Consider the following 15,149-nt stretch of genomic DNA (forward strand, 5'->3'; position numbering starts at 1 on the left):
ATATTTTGGTTGTCACGTAATTGTCCGTACGTACCTTCGTCCGTACGCCTCCTTCATGTAAATCAATGTGAAATGCCACTCTACAACAACCTAGTTCCCAAGGCTTTTCCTTTAGAGATCAGGAGGGATCAGGGTTAAAGCATACATCTTTGATATTGGGTATCCATGTTATGTTCAATTGACACCTGCCAAAACAAGGTATCCACTGACCAGTATCACTTGACCATATCGCAGGCTCGTTTTTAGAGCTCATCAAGGTCACGTTGTTTTTGAAGTTGACCACTGCCCAGGTACAGGTTTTCAATTGGATCCCAGGCTCAAGCAAGGTTAACTTGTTGTAATCAGGAGTTCTGCTTTTAGGCTTGGCTAACTCTATATATTACTTAAATTGGTTCTTGTTATAAAATGAGTTGGAAAAATTATCCAGAATCAACACCAATCTGCCGTTTACCATTAGCTACTATTACAGACTGCATGATGTTTAGCTGTCTTGCTGGGAACAGTTCTATGTAGTTGTAATAAACAAAGTCACTGATCGATTGTTAAAATCAAACCTCATATAGTAGGCTTAATATCACATTTCCTAAAGGTAAAAACAAATTCTTAAAATGTCTTCTTTTTCGCTGTACATCACAACCAGACAGACTTATTGGATTATCCTTACCATAATTGTCAAGAGTCCACTGAGCGCTGCTACCTCCAGGGGCTTTTTATTCACAAAAAATAACTTGTATTGTCACACTTGCGCACTAACCCACTAAATTAAAAACAAAATTGGAAATATGGCGTCTCCGTGTTAATTTCTCTTACACGTAAGAGTAACTCAAACATTGATTATTCATGCAATTCTCACAATCACAAAATATCATGCAGATAACTGGGCTTATGTGCGGTGTAAAACGCACCAGTGACGTCATCGGGCAAACAGTCTTCAGAGTTGCCAGGATCACCAGGGTCTTCGGGGTCTTCGGGGTCTTCGGGTCTTCAGGGTCGTCGGGTCTTCGGGGTCTGCGGGTCTGCGGGTCTGCGGGGTCTTCATGGTCCTCGGGTCTTCAGGGTCTTCGGGGTCTTCGGTTCTTCGGGTCTTCGGGGTCTTCGGGGTCTCGGGGCCTCTGGGTTTCGGGGTTTCGGAGTCTCTGGGTCTCTGGGTCTCTGGGTCTCTGGGTCTCTGGGTCTCCGAGTCGCTGGGTCTCCGGGTCGCGGGGTCTCCGGGTCGCTGGGTCTCTGGATCTCTGGATCTCTGGGTCTCCGGGTCGCTGGGTCTCTGGGTCGCTGGGTCTCTGGGTCTCCGGGTCTCTGGGTCTCTGGGTCTCCAGGTCTCTGGGTCTCTGGGTCTCTGGGTCTCCGGGTCTCCGGGTCTCCGGGTCTCCGGTTCTCCGGGTCTCTGGGTCTCCGGGTCTCTGGGTCGCTAGGTCTCCGGGTCGCTGGGTCTCCGGGTCGCTGGGTCTGGGTCGCTGGGTCTCCGGGTCGCTGGGTCTTTGGGTCGCTGGGTCGCTGGGTCTCTGGGTCGCTGGGTCTCTGGGTCGCTGGGTCTGTGGGTCTCTGGGTCTCTGGGTCTCTGGGTCTCTGGGTCTCTGGGTCTGTGGGTCTGTGGGTCTCTGGGTCTGTGAGTCTGTGGGTCTCTGGGTCTCTGGGTCTCTGGGTCTCTGGGTCTCTGGGTCGCTGGGTCTCTGGGTCGCTGGGTCTCTGGGTCGCTAGGTCTCTGGGTCTCTGGGTCTCTGGGTCTCTGGGTCTCTGGGTCTGTGGTTCTGTGGGTCTGTGGGTCTCTGGGTCTTTTCATCTTAATGTTTTTTATCGAATAAGAATTCTCGCAGTCCATTTGATTATTGAAACTTGTTTATTCGATGACTCGTATTCACAACTAACTCAATCATAAAAGCACATGCGATATTATATTAAAAGTCTCGTGGTCAACTGTCAATCATAATTGTCATTTGAACTCTGTACAAACAAAACATAAACAAAAACACTATGAGGGCTGATAAGTTTCACGACACTTCTCTTTTCGGTTTTTCTGGCAACAAACTGCTGAGTCTTTTTTGTTTTTCCTCATTCAATAATAATGTAGCAGTACAATTGAAAAAAGAATCTTAACTTTTCATCCATTTATTATCATATTGTAATGCAACGTTAAAAAAGTAGAAACGAAACACGATTGTAAGAAATATTGACGACTATAAAATACCATTAACACAACTTGTTAGGATGTGAAATAAAGTCGGCGACCAATCTTACATTACAGCAAAACAATAATCAAGTCTTATTTGTCCTCTAGAAAATATCTAACATCTAACTCTGTCTCAAAAAGGTTCAAAAAACGTATTGTTATATTACCGCCGAAGCCTTGTCATGAAAACGTAAAAACGGAACATGAATCGTTTAACAAATTAGAATTTGAAAGAACAAATAACATATTATTTTTTATAATGCAAAGATAAATGCCTTAATTCCATGAAAGTGGCAACGCAAGCGGGTGTTTAGAACGTTTCAACACAATAAACTTGATACAACTTGAACAATGTCTAACAAGGAATGTACAAAATTAATAGGCATTGTTTTGGACGGACACAACACTGTTCTCTCGCTTGAAAACACTTTTCAATGAAAGGTTTACGGTGCTGACTTTGTTTCTGCAATATAGCGCTCCAAACTTCTTAAAATGTAAAAAAGAAATTATAACTGCTCTCCGGTGCGCTTCACAGGTTCCTCAAAATTTAACTTTATTTGGTTTGTAAAGATCATCCTAAAAACCTTTCGTTATTCACCTTTCAAATGACCAATAGCTTTGAAAGAAAGGTTGTCAAATAAAATTTGATCCAGGGAAGTAACGTTGCAGTCAGCCTTGTGAGTTTTTGTGATGCAATATATTCATCATACTCTTCCGCTTTTGGATGACTTTCTGCAGCTGAATCTCTTTGCAGATCTGTCAACCCGCTGTCGATCTTATTAAACTTTTCGGTGTACTCAGCAACTGATACTTCAAAAGTAGCCATAGTATCTGCTTTAACGAATGAAGGAAGAGCTTTGTAAAAGTAAACGGATCTCTCTACTTGCTGCAGTGCGCCAAGACCGATATTTTGAAGGTGTTCCATTTGCTGGCGTACGGCAGCCCCATCCGGTCTTGTTCTTGAGCTAAACTGGCGATAAATTCTCTTGGGAGTCACAAAAGGACCAGGATGCTCTAAGATGGCCTCCTTTATGTCTTGTTCGCTTACACAATTTTTGGCTTTTACTTCACCAAGGGAAGCAGACTAATGTAGGAAAAAAAAAAACAGTAGTGAGTATCGTAGCCAATCAGAGAACGACATTCGTGGTAGGACGCTAGTAGATTTATACTAACAATATTTTTAAAAATTGGGCAAAAAACCGGGAACCCATTACCGAGAGCAATCCTGTCATAGACAGAATGGGCTTTTACGCCTAGCCCAGAGCGACGCGCTTTCACCTATATATCGTCCATATTACAAGGTTAGAAAACACCGAGCGTTTTCATAAAAACGCATGCCTCTTAAAAGCATTTTATGGCAACGACTTCATTTTTCACTTTACGTGATCAGATCCATAGAAAAAGCTTACCAACACCATGCCCACGCGCCAAATTTATAGCAACGTCAGAAATAATTAAAGAAAATGTCAAAAATTAAGAAATACTGTAGCAATAAAACTGAAGAAATGATGAATGATTACTCTCTGTGTTTTCAAGGCTCGGATTAATTTACTTAATTTAATCTTATCTGTAAAAGGATGGCCCGTTGCTTTTCGAAGTAGCTTGAAAGAGCAATGGCTGCATTCATTGTGCTTGTGGGAATTTTCTTGGGAATGTCGTCATTCCTCTGATTAAGGGCCTGATTCATCACTGAAAACAACACGTGCATGACTGCAGCAAGCCTAATGATATTCTTGTCATCTTTGGAATTAGCGGCTCTTGCGGCACCCTCCTGGGGAATATTCTCACCCATATGCCGCACGTACACATCGAGAGCCTCGTGTGATAGGTAGTACTGTACTTGATCTCCTGTGTTGTGTTTCGCGTAGATCTTGTCACAGATCCTGTCAAAGGAAGACAAGTTGGAATTTCTCAAAATCTTGCTATTATCCATTCTTGTACTTAGCGCAACAGGCGTAGTAGCTGGGAGTAAAATTAAAAAGCGGTCTAGGAGTCCGTTGTTGTTGGCAACCAGTCGTGGCATGACGTTTCTTAATCAAAGGCCGCTGTGAGACAGCTCATGGATGAATTTTCCTTGTGCTTTTGTTTCACAACGATTCTTCGTGCGAAACCTGAGTTTGATTGGCATGAAAAATGAACCTGTAGGTGGAAGTCATATGAATGGTTTCGCATTTAGACTCGTTTTGACACATAGGTAAAAGGCAACTCGGAAATGACCTATTGGATGAATGTAGAAAACGTAGTTGAATTTAAAGAGAAGAGTGAAAAACAGGAAAATAAACATCTCTCGGTCAAATGTGATGCATAGGTTCCGATGTCCAAATATGGCTGCTTATTGACACCCTTTAGGTGGCTGAATTCGTTCTCTGGTAAAATCATTTTTAATAAATAATTATGTATTACACATTTGAAAAAGATTTCAAGAGAGTGCCACAACAAAAATCAAGATGAACACTCCTTTTATTAGGAACATTTTCTTTCTTAGCAACACTTTGAAATACTGACCAGCATAACGTAGCACATAAAAGCTAGGAGGAGACATTTTAGCCAACAGTCTCCTATACATGCAGGTTATCAATTTTTTGCTGAGTTATAAATAACATAATCTTTACAGCAGCAGGACACACATGTAGTAGAAGTACAGCATTGTAACCATTTTAAGAATTGAATGAGAATTCAACAGGTATAAGCTGGAAAAGTTAGGATAGCTTATACTTGAAATAAACATTGCAAGATTTGTATTTAATTAATAGAGACTAACACATTCTATTTTTGTGTTTCTTTATGATGGGGTCTAGTAGTTTCATTTAATTACAGTCCTAATATGAAGGACTGATGTTACTCTACATGTACATGTACATGTACATGTTCATGTATATGAATATGATATGGAGCTGCTAATTTTAAGTTGAAGTTGTATTTCTCTATTCCACTGCCGGGGCAAAGCTATAGGTTCATTTCTGAGTTCAGTTTTGACACATGTAGTGACTTCAGGTGGATTTCACTTGTTGACATTCTTGACTTTAATCAACGTACAAGGATGAAGTTCCAAAGTGTTTCCAACTGTGTAATTATAAGTGCAGTTTGGAGAGCCATTTTATATGCTTGTAACCATGTCTTTTGCAAAGAATGAGTTTCAACAGCTCAAGTGGCAGCTAACACAAGCGTTGAAAGCTACTCTCTTTGTAAGCAGGAGTATTTTACATCCATCTGTAATTCTCAGATTAATTCCATGAAGTCATTTTTTTTTTCTTTCTTTTTTCTCGCATGCCGCAAGACTATGAAATTTGCATCTGCTGTTTTCTTTATAAACATCCCGTGAAAACTTATGCAAGACTGTGGACGATTTGAGAGGCACTGCTAAATAAGCCCTGGGCCTCACAGCCTCCTAACATTTCTGCCTTTTTGTTTTCAAGCCAAGGGTGTCGATGAGAAACGAACATTGGTTTAGTTATACTGCCCTCTTTATCAGCTTTAATTTGATACAGAGGCTGAGTTATCTATACAGAAACCGGGCGCGCTACATCACTTGAAGGCGAAGTACACGGGAACCTTCATTTAGAAGTGCGCGACTCAAAATGAAATCGTGAGAAAGGGGCATTTTAATATCTGTTATTGCTACTTACTACATGTATCTATGACAGAATAGAAAGTGAGGAGCGTAGCCAATCAGAGAACGGCATTCGTGATAGAACGCTTGGAAGAAACGCGGCACATGTTTTCTATTTCTTAAGAAACAATTTAGTCTGTTTTTACCCTGCGAGTATAGTCTCTTTCGATCTTCGTAGAAAAATCCTCGTCACGGTTTTTCTAGCCAGAAGATTGAAGGAGACTCCGCTCACAGTCACAGGGTAGTCTGTTTCTGACCAAGATGCATAAATAGGAACCGTTTCGGGTACATCAGTGGGGAGTGGAGCGAGAAGTGGGGGAGTGTGTGCAAAAAACAGCAAATGCAAAATGATGCGTGTAGTCTAACTTGTACACTGTCCAATTTCAATGCATGAACAAAAGGAATAACCAGACTGCTGATAATCTGTTAATAGCCCTTTCTTTTCACGGTTACTTTTTCGCATTTACATTACAATGTATTCCAACGTGGATGCGAGACAATTTTGGGCTTAAACTACAAAATAGCCTGAAATTGCCTCACAGAAATGCTAGATTTTATTGTAATGCAAACGAGCAAAGAAAACCATGAAAAGGGCTATTACAATTAAACCAGTCACTTACGATGCTGGGGCTCGTTTCTCGAAGGTCCCGAAAAGTTTTCGCACCCGAAAAGCCATAGCAAAATCTCAAACCTTATGACTTCAGAGCTGTTTTATGCACATATTCTTAATATGAACAGAGGTTCCCTTCATACAAGAAGTTTCAGGCGTATACACTTCTTTGTCTTTAAATACCGGTTAACTAAAAATGGCTTTGCGGGCCCGAAACGTTTCCGGGGCTTTTGAGAAACGGGCCCCAGATGTTGCATGTTGTTTGCACTGAATAGTAACTTACAAGTAATTCTATTTGTGAGGGAAGAGAGTCATGCCATGTGCAGTCAAATAAAGACAGATTCTAGGACTCCTCTACAGCATTTATTTAAGATCTATTCACTTTCTCCTATATTTTAAGCTTACACCTGGGTAATGCATAAGAAAATTTTTAATAATTATTCAAGTTATGTACAAACATGACGCAAGTAAAAAAAACAACAATCTGTACAGAAGTTAACAATGCACAGAGTTCACAGAATTTCTACGAAACACGGTTGCTGATTGCAAGCGCATGAATACGAACAGGTACCTTGCTTCTTATTATTTGAAATGGGAAGGAAACTCTAAATATGCCAGTGTACAAAGGAGGTTTGTTCACAGCGAACGTACCAATGAATGCACGGACCTTTAGAATCAGCTAGATGTTTGGACAACAAATCTACTCTATGAAAATACTGAATAGACTGAATGTTGATATTATAGTAAAATCCCATTAAATATTCTATGATAAACATACTCTCAGAGTTTTGTAAACTAGGAAACTACAAATGAAAGCTTCAGATCAGTTCTAAGATATTGCCATGTCTAGACACGCGAGGTCCACACACACGAACCACACACGTACCGACAGACCTAGGCCAACATCCAGCCATCTTGACTACACAAACTTGGCCAATAAAGCGTTTATTCATTTAAATTAAGGCCTGAAAAAAGACATTTTCTTGTGGGATACTGTGTTGAACTCTGAGCAGGCAAGATACATGTAGCCCCACTAGCTCACTTGGGGAGCGAATTGCAATGCACAGTTTGGCTCACCTTGCTTGCTTGCTGAGCTAACCATAATCCATGTTAATGTATGTTCTTTACAAGGTAGTTCTACTTATTTTACGCTTCTGATGATAGCTTTTGACCAGTAATCTCATGTGCTGCTGTTTGTTTTATGAATACAAGATCAAATTTCATTCAGAATGTTTCTAAATAATATAATCCGATTACCCTTGGAAATGAAGGGTAATAACAAATAAATCTCTACATAAAAGGAAACACTCAGACTGTAAAGTGATCCTGCTAAGGTACAATCCAGCAACTGACGCAACTTAAAGCTCTGTGACAGAGATTTGTGAGAAGTAACACTGTTGCTATTGAGCAATAGGGTTGCCGTTGAGTACATTTATATACTCAAAAGTTTCGCAAATTTTCTATACACTGTACTTACATGTAAGTCATATCACATATAACCAAATGTTCGGGAGATAGACCTACAGTAAGGCTGTGCTTTATATGGATCACGAACAACTGCAAAAGACATGTAGAGAGGACAATAATAGCAAATAAAATAACTCTGTGACTCTGTGCATTAAATAACCTTTGTTGTTACAAGTTCTCTAGATTCCCCCGCAAACAGTTGACTTCTTTATATCAACTGAACGTATTTAAAGCTATTCGATGACTATACGCACTGCATTGCATTGCGATGTAGTAACCCTGTTCTGGACTACCACAGCGAGTGAAGGTGTAGATTTCGACTGAGTATAGATCGTACATCAGAGACAAATCTAAGGGCATCCAGCATGGGCAGCAGGTTCAATAACGCAGTATCTGATGGATCAGCGAACCACGACTTGATAGGTATGGCGTTATCTGCAATGTAATGAAATTCAAGTATAGTTTCAACATAAATGGAACTGCCATGTACATGTAAGGTGATGACTTTAAAATTAAAAATAATTAAAAGCAGAAGAGAAAGATAATGTGGTAGCTTTACTTCTTAGCAACTGCTAGACCATTCCCCACACCTAGATGTAGATTCATTTTTTGTCAATGTAAATGTTAAGTAGAAATTGACTGGCCCGCAGCCTGGCCTGTGGGGCCTTATTAGGCTGTACACTGTATTACTAACAGTATCTGGGTGTGTGCTGGTGAATTATCTGCCAGTGGGTGGTCACAAAGCAAGGTTGCAGTCAGCTACATGTACATGATAGATTTAACTGATGTAAATCATATTCTTTGATAGATTTACCTGGGTTGTACCGATAGGCACCAGGAGAATTGTCCAAAATAAAAACTGACGACAGATCTTCATTGACCATTGATAAATCTTTGGTATAACTGCCACCATCTAGTGTACAGTGCTGAGTAATCAAAAGCAAATTAGCCATGCAGAGAGAGTGGAAGACATGGTTAGTCAAGCTGATCATACTGTACGTGGACACCAAACTGGTTCTCATGGTATAATATTTAAGTCTGTGGCTCACTGCAGAACCAGCACCTACATGTAAGCCAGGTTTCTGTCACATGAAGTAACTTTACAGCCCTCCCAATCAATGAGAAGTCAGTGTACTTTTGCTGGTATCCTCAGTGCGTGGATTAAGAGTGGTACTATGAAAGTAACGTGACCCTAGCCAGTGCTTGAACCTGCATGGCTCAATCAGGAGTCCTGTGCACTAAACATCACAAAATGTGGGCCACTGTACATGTACCTGACATACTCTGGTATCAGCAGTAGTACATAAACTGTAAAAACTGACAGCGTCCTCACCTGTCTGAAGTATCTTCTATTTAACACTCCTCTGTTTTTATCTAGGTTATCTGCAACAGCAGCACCATAGATCTGTGAAGCAAACAAAAGAATTACACTGCAGTTTTCCGTGCGCATGTACATATACTGTGAGTATGTACAGTGTACAAACTCCTTATGAAAAACAGTAGTAAATTAAAAACAAACTAACATTGCAACGTACAGCACCTAAGATTCTAATATGTGCCCAATAAGGTAATTTTTTCCTTTGGTTACATGAGCCTCAGATTGGCCATGTCAACAAAAATTAAACATTTTAAAAACACTCATCCTGGGAACAAAATTCAAATAAAAATAAATTCAACATCTTGTTTGGAAAGAATATTGAACAACTTCTTGTTTAAGTATAATAATAATAATAACTCTATTTACATGTCAACGAAATTCAGCATTACAGCTGATTGGGGACACCTAAAAACGAGTTACAATTATCAGGACTAAGCTGCCTCTGTAACTACAGCAAATGTAGAGGCTATTGAAAGTGAAGAATGACCATCGCAGTGAATTTTCCAATTTAAGCAATTGGAAAGAAGAAGCCTGAAAAAAGTCAGGGCTTCAATGGGATTCGAACCCGTGACCTCCGCGATACCGGTGCGATGCTCTACCAACTGAGCTATGAAGCCACACATTGGGAGCGAGATCACTTAATTGAATTCATATGTAGAGGCTATTAATAGCAACTTCACACCTCATCCTTAATCACATACCTCCATACTAGCTGTAAATACCACAAGATCATACCATTGACTGACCTGCAAAGAAAACAATATTTTTCGTTTAATCATACGCTACAATCGCTTTCTCCTTTACAGCTTTTCACACAACTTGACCAAAGATCTATTTCAGTGTTAAATTACTCTCAATGACAAATGCATACCCTTTGCAAAAACTGATTAAAAATTAAATAAAAATGCCAGTAGGTTACTTAGTGTTACTGATTCTTAATTAACCCAATTTTGCCTTAGAACTCATCGTTACCATCAACATAATCAGCTGTCCTTTTTGCAGCTTGCAACATACACAATGTAAGGCCTCTTCTTGATGCCTTTAGTTAACTGGGTGCAAAGAAAACTAGTTTTTGGGCTTGCCCAACTATTACATGTACTGACACATTATTAAAAACTGGATCAAGAGTTTTCATTGGCTTAAACTATCATGGTATATGAGGAACTATACCATGCTCTCCACATATGGTAAAAGTGTGCATAATTTTTTAAGGGCATTTTTATTGTTATCTTATGGGGAGGGGGTGAGGGGTATTTTCAATAAAAAATTATCCAACTCAGGCTTATTGGATGTGAGATGAAACAGCCAATTTCACATTACATGCCTTGTTGGCTATCTATCACCTGATATCCAACATACGCTCATAGAATAATATTATTGTTAACTACATTTAGCCTCAACGTCATTCTCACTAGCCCCCCCCCCCCCCCAAAGATTTGATCCCTTATAACTCTCTGTAATTTGAATTTCCTCAAAAATCTGCCCAAGAACCTCACTTAAAGTAAAGGAAAAATCCACTAGCCCTAGCCTGTGAGAAACAACTTTCTTTGCACCCTGCTTAATAAGCAGCTCTTTGGGATTCAAGCAGATACTTACACACTCAAGAAAAAAGTCCACATGTGGTCTCTTGTGGACAAAAAATCTGATAGGATGGTGGTCTATAGTAACCTGTCAACCCAAAAAGTGTCATTAAAACAACGCAGTCATGAATTTGCTAGAAATAGAAGAATTAAAAAAGAAGTGATCTATTTAACAAATTGACGTCAGTTTTTCATGTGTCTGTCCTGTTATTGATCATGAATTTTGTCATAACATTGTCAAAGTAGCTGTGGATCCACGAGGCGATAGCTGAGTGGATCCGCAGAGTACTTTGACAATGTTATGATGAAATTCATCGTCAATAACAGGACAGAAGCATTAAAAACTGATGTCAATTTGTTTTTTACGATAACAAATTGTCAAATTGTCCGCACTCGCTTGCTAACGTATCGCCTAAATTATAAATTCATGTGTCTGCCAATGAACGCGTGAGAATTTCTGTAGTTATCATAAAAAAAAATAATTGTCAGTATCTACTATTCATTAAAATATTTGATTTGTATGCCTTATGGACCTGCTTTCTGCAGAAATTTTTACCTTCACATTGTAATGAAATACTTTTTGCAAAAGTGACTGGTATTGACTTAAAGGCAAATTGCTATTAAACTTTTAAAATTGTAGCAGTTTTTAACTGTTCAAAACAAGCACTTTAGAAAACACAGCACTCACCCGAAGTACAAAGTCTGGAGGTGTTCCTGGTCTTACAGTTTGTCTTACAACACTACAAATTATTTTAAAAAAGTAGAGCAAATTAATATTATCATGAACTAGGCAGAGAGGTACAAGCAAAAAAAGAATTTAAAATAATTTCTCTATATTTCATACCCATCATGATGTGAGTGTATCAGAGTTTCATCAAGGTCAAGCACTAATGTCTTTCGTTTTACTAGTTCTGGAAAAAGAATTACCAATAACGCACCAATATCAGTTTACATATTGATTATAAAACAGATCAAAGCAAGGGAAGAGTAAAACAAAGTGTTTGCTTTGTTACATGTACATAGAAATTCAAAAACCAAGAATACAACGAAGACCAAGGCATAAACTGTACAATGTCAGGGCTGTGCTCTAGAAGCACCTGAGTGCCAAAGGTGACTAACTTTTGACTTTTGAGTGACTAGAAAAGCTCACTTTTTTCGTATAAACTGATGTGCTGGGCACCCAGGATTTTATGGTTAGGAACCTTTGGGCTCTTCAAAATATATTTCTTAGACCACAGCCTTGAATGTGCATCTTTTTCAGTAGATTAAATGTTTAAATTTTTTGTGAACGGTTACAAATATCCCACATATATGCAGTGTACATGTACATTATATATATAAAAAGCCATCATAATATTATTGAGGAGGTTGGGTCATACCCAATCCTACAAAAAAATATCATCCTTTCTATGAGGTTTGAATAGGGATTGTTTCCATTCTTGATGCACGATTTAGGACTGGCACTTGGTATGCAAATCATGCACAATTCCATCACACCACTCGTTCGCTCTCTTATTTCACATGATGTTAACAAATTATACGCAACATGTAACAACTGTAACCACAAAGAGGTTACATGCATACATGTACTGTGTAACAAATTGATCAATCAGGGACGTCATTGTTCCTTTATGATCACAAACTTGACAAACATTGTTAAAGTACATTGTGTACTTACTCAATCTTTGAATAGATATAGGTGAAAGAGGAAGCAATTGATATTTAACAGTCTTGTGTTGTATAACCTGAAGGTAAAAGGCACAGGAAAACAATTTTGTCAATAATTCTCAAGTTGTTTGCACCAAAAGCTGTACAATATAATAATAAAGGTGCTTGCTGGATGTTTTCACCACTGAGTTGTCCAGCACATTAGGGCAAGAAAACAATTTTGAAATCCAGTTGCCCAGTGGGCCAGTACATTTCAGTTTTCAACCCCCACTAAAATATTACCTGCTTATAGGCATGCATAAACAGCATATGTTCATTCCTTATCGACTACATGTATGTCATTGACTAAGTAGTCTGTCTATAATCAAGTGTGCTTGGATTTTAAATAAATCCATGCTCTCTACCCATTGCTTTGCTCATCTTGCAGTCTTAAGTTTTGTAATTGTTTTTGACTGGAAATTATCACTAGCAAGACTTCTGAGGCTGATGTCACTTGCCCAGCGGACCACCAAATTTCCATTTTCACTTGACCAAGAGCAAAATTTACTTGCCCTGGACAATCAGACCTGTCTTTTTTCCTGTCCTGCACATTCAGTCATGATTATTAATTAATAATGATAATTATGACTAATTAAACTACTGGTCAGCTTTAAATGCTACATAATTTTGAACACTATGATCTGTCTTTCTCACTAAATAACCTTGACTTGACTCTTAAGAGTTACTTGTCACCTCTTCCAAGTTGTAACCCTTGAAAATACATGTAGGTTTAAGATGATTTCCAGTCCATACTGGGCACTCTCAAGAGTTTGTTTTCATTTTTTGTTTTGTGTCATGTAAGACATCACAAAATGTGAACATTTTGAAGCTACTTACATGAAGTAAATTCAAAGTTTGAAAACAACCCCATTATGGATGTGAAATGATCAAAGCTTTATGCTTCGCTCTTTCTCATATCACTTGATGAAACAACTTCACAGCTGTAAAAATCAATGAAGTTGTTGGAAAAATTTGAAAGGCCTCAAAGATATCATAATGGTACTATGTGATTATTTTGTAACGAATAACATCAATTTGCATTCCAGCGAGTGAGAAATTACAATGTTTATAAACATTAGGATGCCGAGACCGCATAGTACGGACTAGAGATCATCTTTAAAGGAAATGAGAGATATTACACTACACACTGCAACCACACGACAAAGCAGCTATTCAATGGATCTAATGGTGACATGCAGAGGTTCTCTGTAATCAGATCATGAGGATGATTACACTGATCCTCCACCCCCTTGGAAAGTGTGACATCGCAGGCGATGAGTAAGGGCGATCCTTACAATCTTTGTTTGCTAACCTTAACCCTAATCTGAAAACTAACCCTAAATACCAAATCCCCACTCCATGCCCGTGAGTTAGTCTTTGTTTACCCCTTCCCTCTCCTCACGCTCAGCAAAGGAACTTTAAAAAAATTATAGAACATTCTTCAAATCTGTCCAAGAAATTTCCTAGCAGAATGTCAATTAGAAAAGGAGATAATAAAGTCATATACTATTATATGGTTGTTGAGCAATTACTAAGCGTGAACTGGACAATTCTCTTTGACAGGTGACCTGTCAGTGTAAATTTAATCTTGTGGTGAGTTTAAGGACAGAAACTGTCCTACATGTAAAACATTGCAAAGCTCTCCATGGTTGTGAAAAGTGACCTGTATATTCAATAATAATGTTGCATACTGCAAGAGCCAGTCTCTTAATACGTATCGATTTTAGAACAAGTGAAGTCTTGACTCGTTCAAACTTCTGCAAATTTAGGGCAAATTGAGATTGTTTGGGACAAATAACCTCATCCCAAAAGAGACTAAGCTTCGCGCAAATCCAAGAAACAGAAAACGCAACAGAAAGGAACCGCAAAAATCAAAATATAATGAACTGGATTCTTTGACCATCAAGAGGAATAACGTGATATTGGATAAACAATATCCAATAGATGTTTGTATGCTTCACTGAATATTTTGACACGTTCATTGTAAATTTTGGAGTGATAGACTATCGCATATAATTTATTACATGTGACAATAAAACCACGCGAAACTGCATAGGAAACAAATGATTAAACATTCTGGAATCATGGCCTGGTTATTAGCAGCGACTCGGATTAATTTAATATTCCATTTGAAACCTATGAGTTTAATCTTAGCTTAGTCCAAATAACGCTGCAAGTTTTTGATTGTTAGCGTGGTACGATAATTTGCTTACACAAGCAATACGTCCACACAAACACCAAACATTAAACGTTATCCGTACTGTTTCCATCTCTTTCACCCCTCAGGTAGATCACGCACACCTGAAGAACACAAGCTTACCTTTTTCAAGTTCCTTCGGAGAACATACATTATGAGGGTCCAAACCTTGATGAGGGCCATCAGAAAAAATCGAATTCCTATACCGTTATATATTCCCTTTAAGCAATCCATTGTCACGAACACCCACATTGAGAACTTCTTTTGGATGCCTGAACATAAACTCGTGCAAAAAAGAAAAACTTTTCGCAAATTCGGCGTCCAAACTTTTGCACTCATAAAGCTAAACAACCGGCAGACACCATGTTTGTGTTCTGAAATCGAAAGCGCATGATTTGCTGGGAACTAGCACGGCCGCACGGGGCTATGGGAT

General features: G+C 38.9%; 3 protein-coding genes across 3 annotated transcripts; all 3 read right to left on the reverse strand.

The window, feature by feature from the left end:
• Positions 1-743: 743 nt before the first annotated feature.
• Positions 744-1,694, reverse strand: LOC145480395 (uncharacterized; the record flags this gene model as incomplete). Its single annotated transcript, XM_081458679.1, has 1 exon — positions 744-1,694. A coding segment is annotated over one exon (642 nt), but the record flags the coding sequence as incomplete, so codon positions are not given.
• A 996-nt stretch (positions 1,695-2,690) lies between these two features.
• LOC145480396 (uncharacterized) lies at positions 2,691-4,100 on the reverse strand. Its single transcript, XM_081458680.1, has 2 exons — positions 3,750-4,100; positions 2,691-3,251 (listed from the first exon to the last, which is right to left on the reverse strand). Exons 1-2 carry the CDS (start codon positions 4,098-4,100, stop codon positions 2,769-2,771), a joined length of 834 nt encoding a protein of 277 aa, XP_081314806.1. The 3' UTR covers positions 2,691-2,768.
• A 2,636-nt stretch (positions 4,101-6,736) lies between these two features.
• On the reverse strand, positions 6,737-15,107 carry LOC145481189 (CTD nuclear envelope phosphatase 1A-like). Its single transcript, XM_081459616.1, has 9 exons — positions 14,840-15,107; positions 12,491-12,557; positions 11,657-11,723; positions 11,501-11,552; positions 10,829-10,900; positions 9,934-9,978; positions 9,188-9,259; positions 8,669-8,780; positions 6,737-8,289 (listed from the first exon to the last, which is right to left on the reverse strand). Exons 1-9 carry the CDS (start codon positions 15,053-15,055, stop codon positions 8,144-8,146), a joined length of 849 nt encoding a protein of 282 aa, XP_081315742.1. The 5' UTR covers positions 15,056-15,107; the 3' UTR covers positions 6,737-8,143.
• Positions 15,108-15,149: the final 42 nt, after the last annotated feature.

The sequence above is a fragment of the Orbicella franksi genome, chromosome 3 (genome assembly GCF_964199315.1).
Source record: "Orbicella franksi chromosome 3, jaOrbFran1.1, whole genome shotgun sequence".
In the NCBI taxonomy this organism is placed as follows: Eukaryota; Metazoa; Cnidaria; class Anthozoa; order Scleractinia; family Merulinidae; genus Orbicella; species Orbicella franksi.

What these genes read in the sequence shown, in the direction of transcription:
- LOC145481189 (XM_081459616.1), bottom strand. Translation starts at nt 15,055, where the DNA reads ATGAGTGCAAAAGTTTGGACGCCGAATTTGCGAAAAGTTTTTCTTTTT. An exon ending in ATACACTCACATCATGATGG is followed by an intron (nt 11,553 to 11,656) that starts GTATGAAATATA and finishes AATAATTTGTAG; the next exon opens with TGTTGTAAGACAAACTGTAA. An exon ending in CTCCAGACTTTGTACTTCGG is followed by an intron (nt 10,901 to 11,500) that starts GTGAGTGCTGTG and finishes TTGGGTTGACAG; the next exon opens with GTTACTATAGACCACCATCC.
- LOC145480396 (XM_081458680.1), bottom strand. Translation starts at nt 4,100, where the DNA reads ATGGATAATAGCAAGATTTTGAGAAATTCCAACTTGTCTTCCTTTGAC. An exon ending in GCTACTTCGAAAAGCAACGG is followed by an intron (nt 3,252 to 3,749) that starts GCCATCCTTTTA and finishes TTCCTACATTAG; the next exon opens with TCTGCTTCCCTTGGTGAAGT.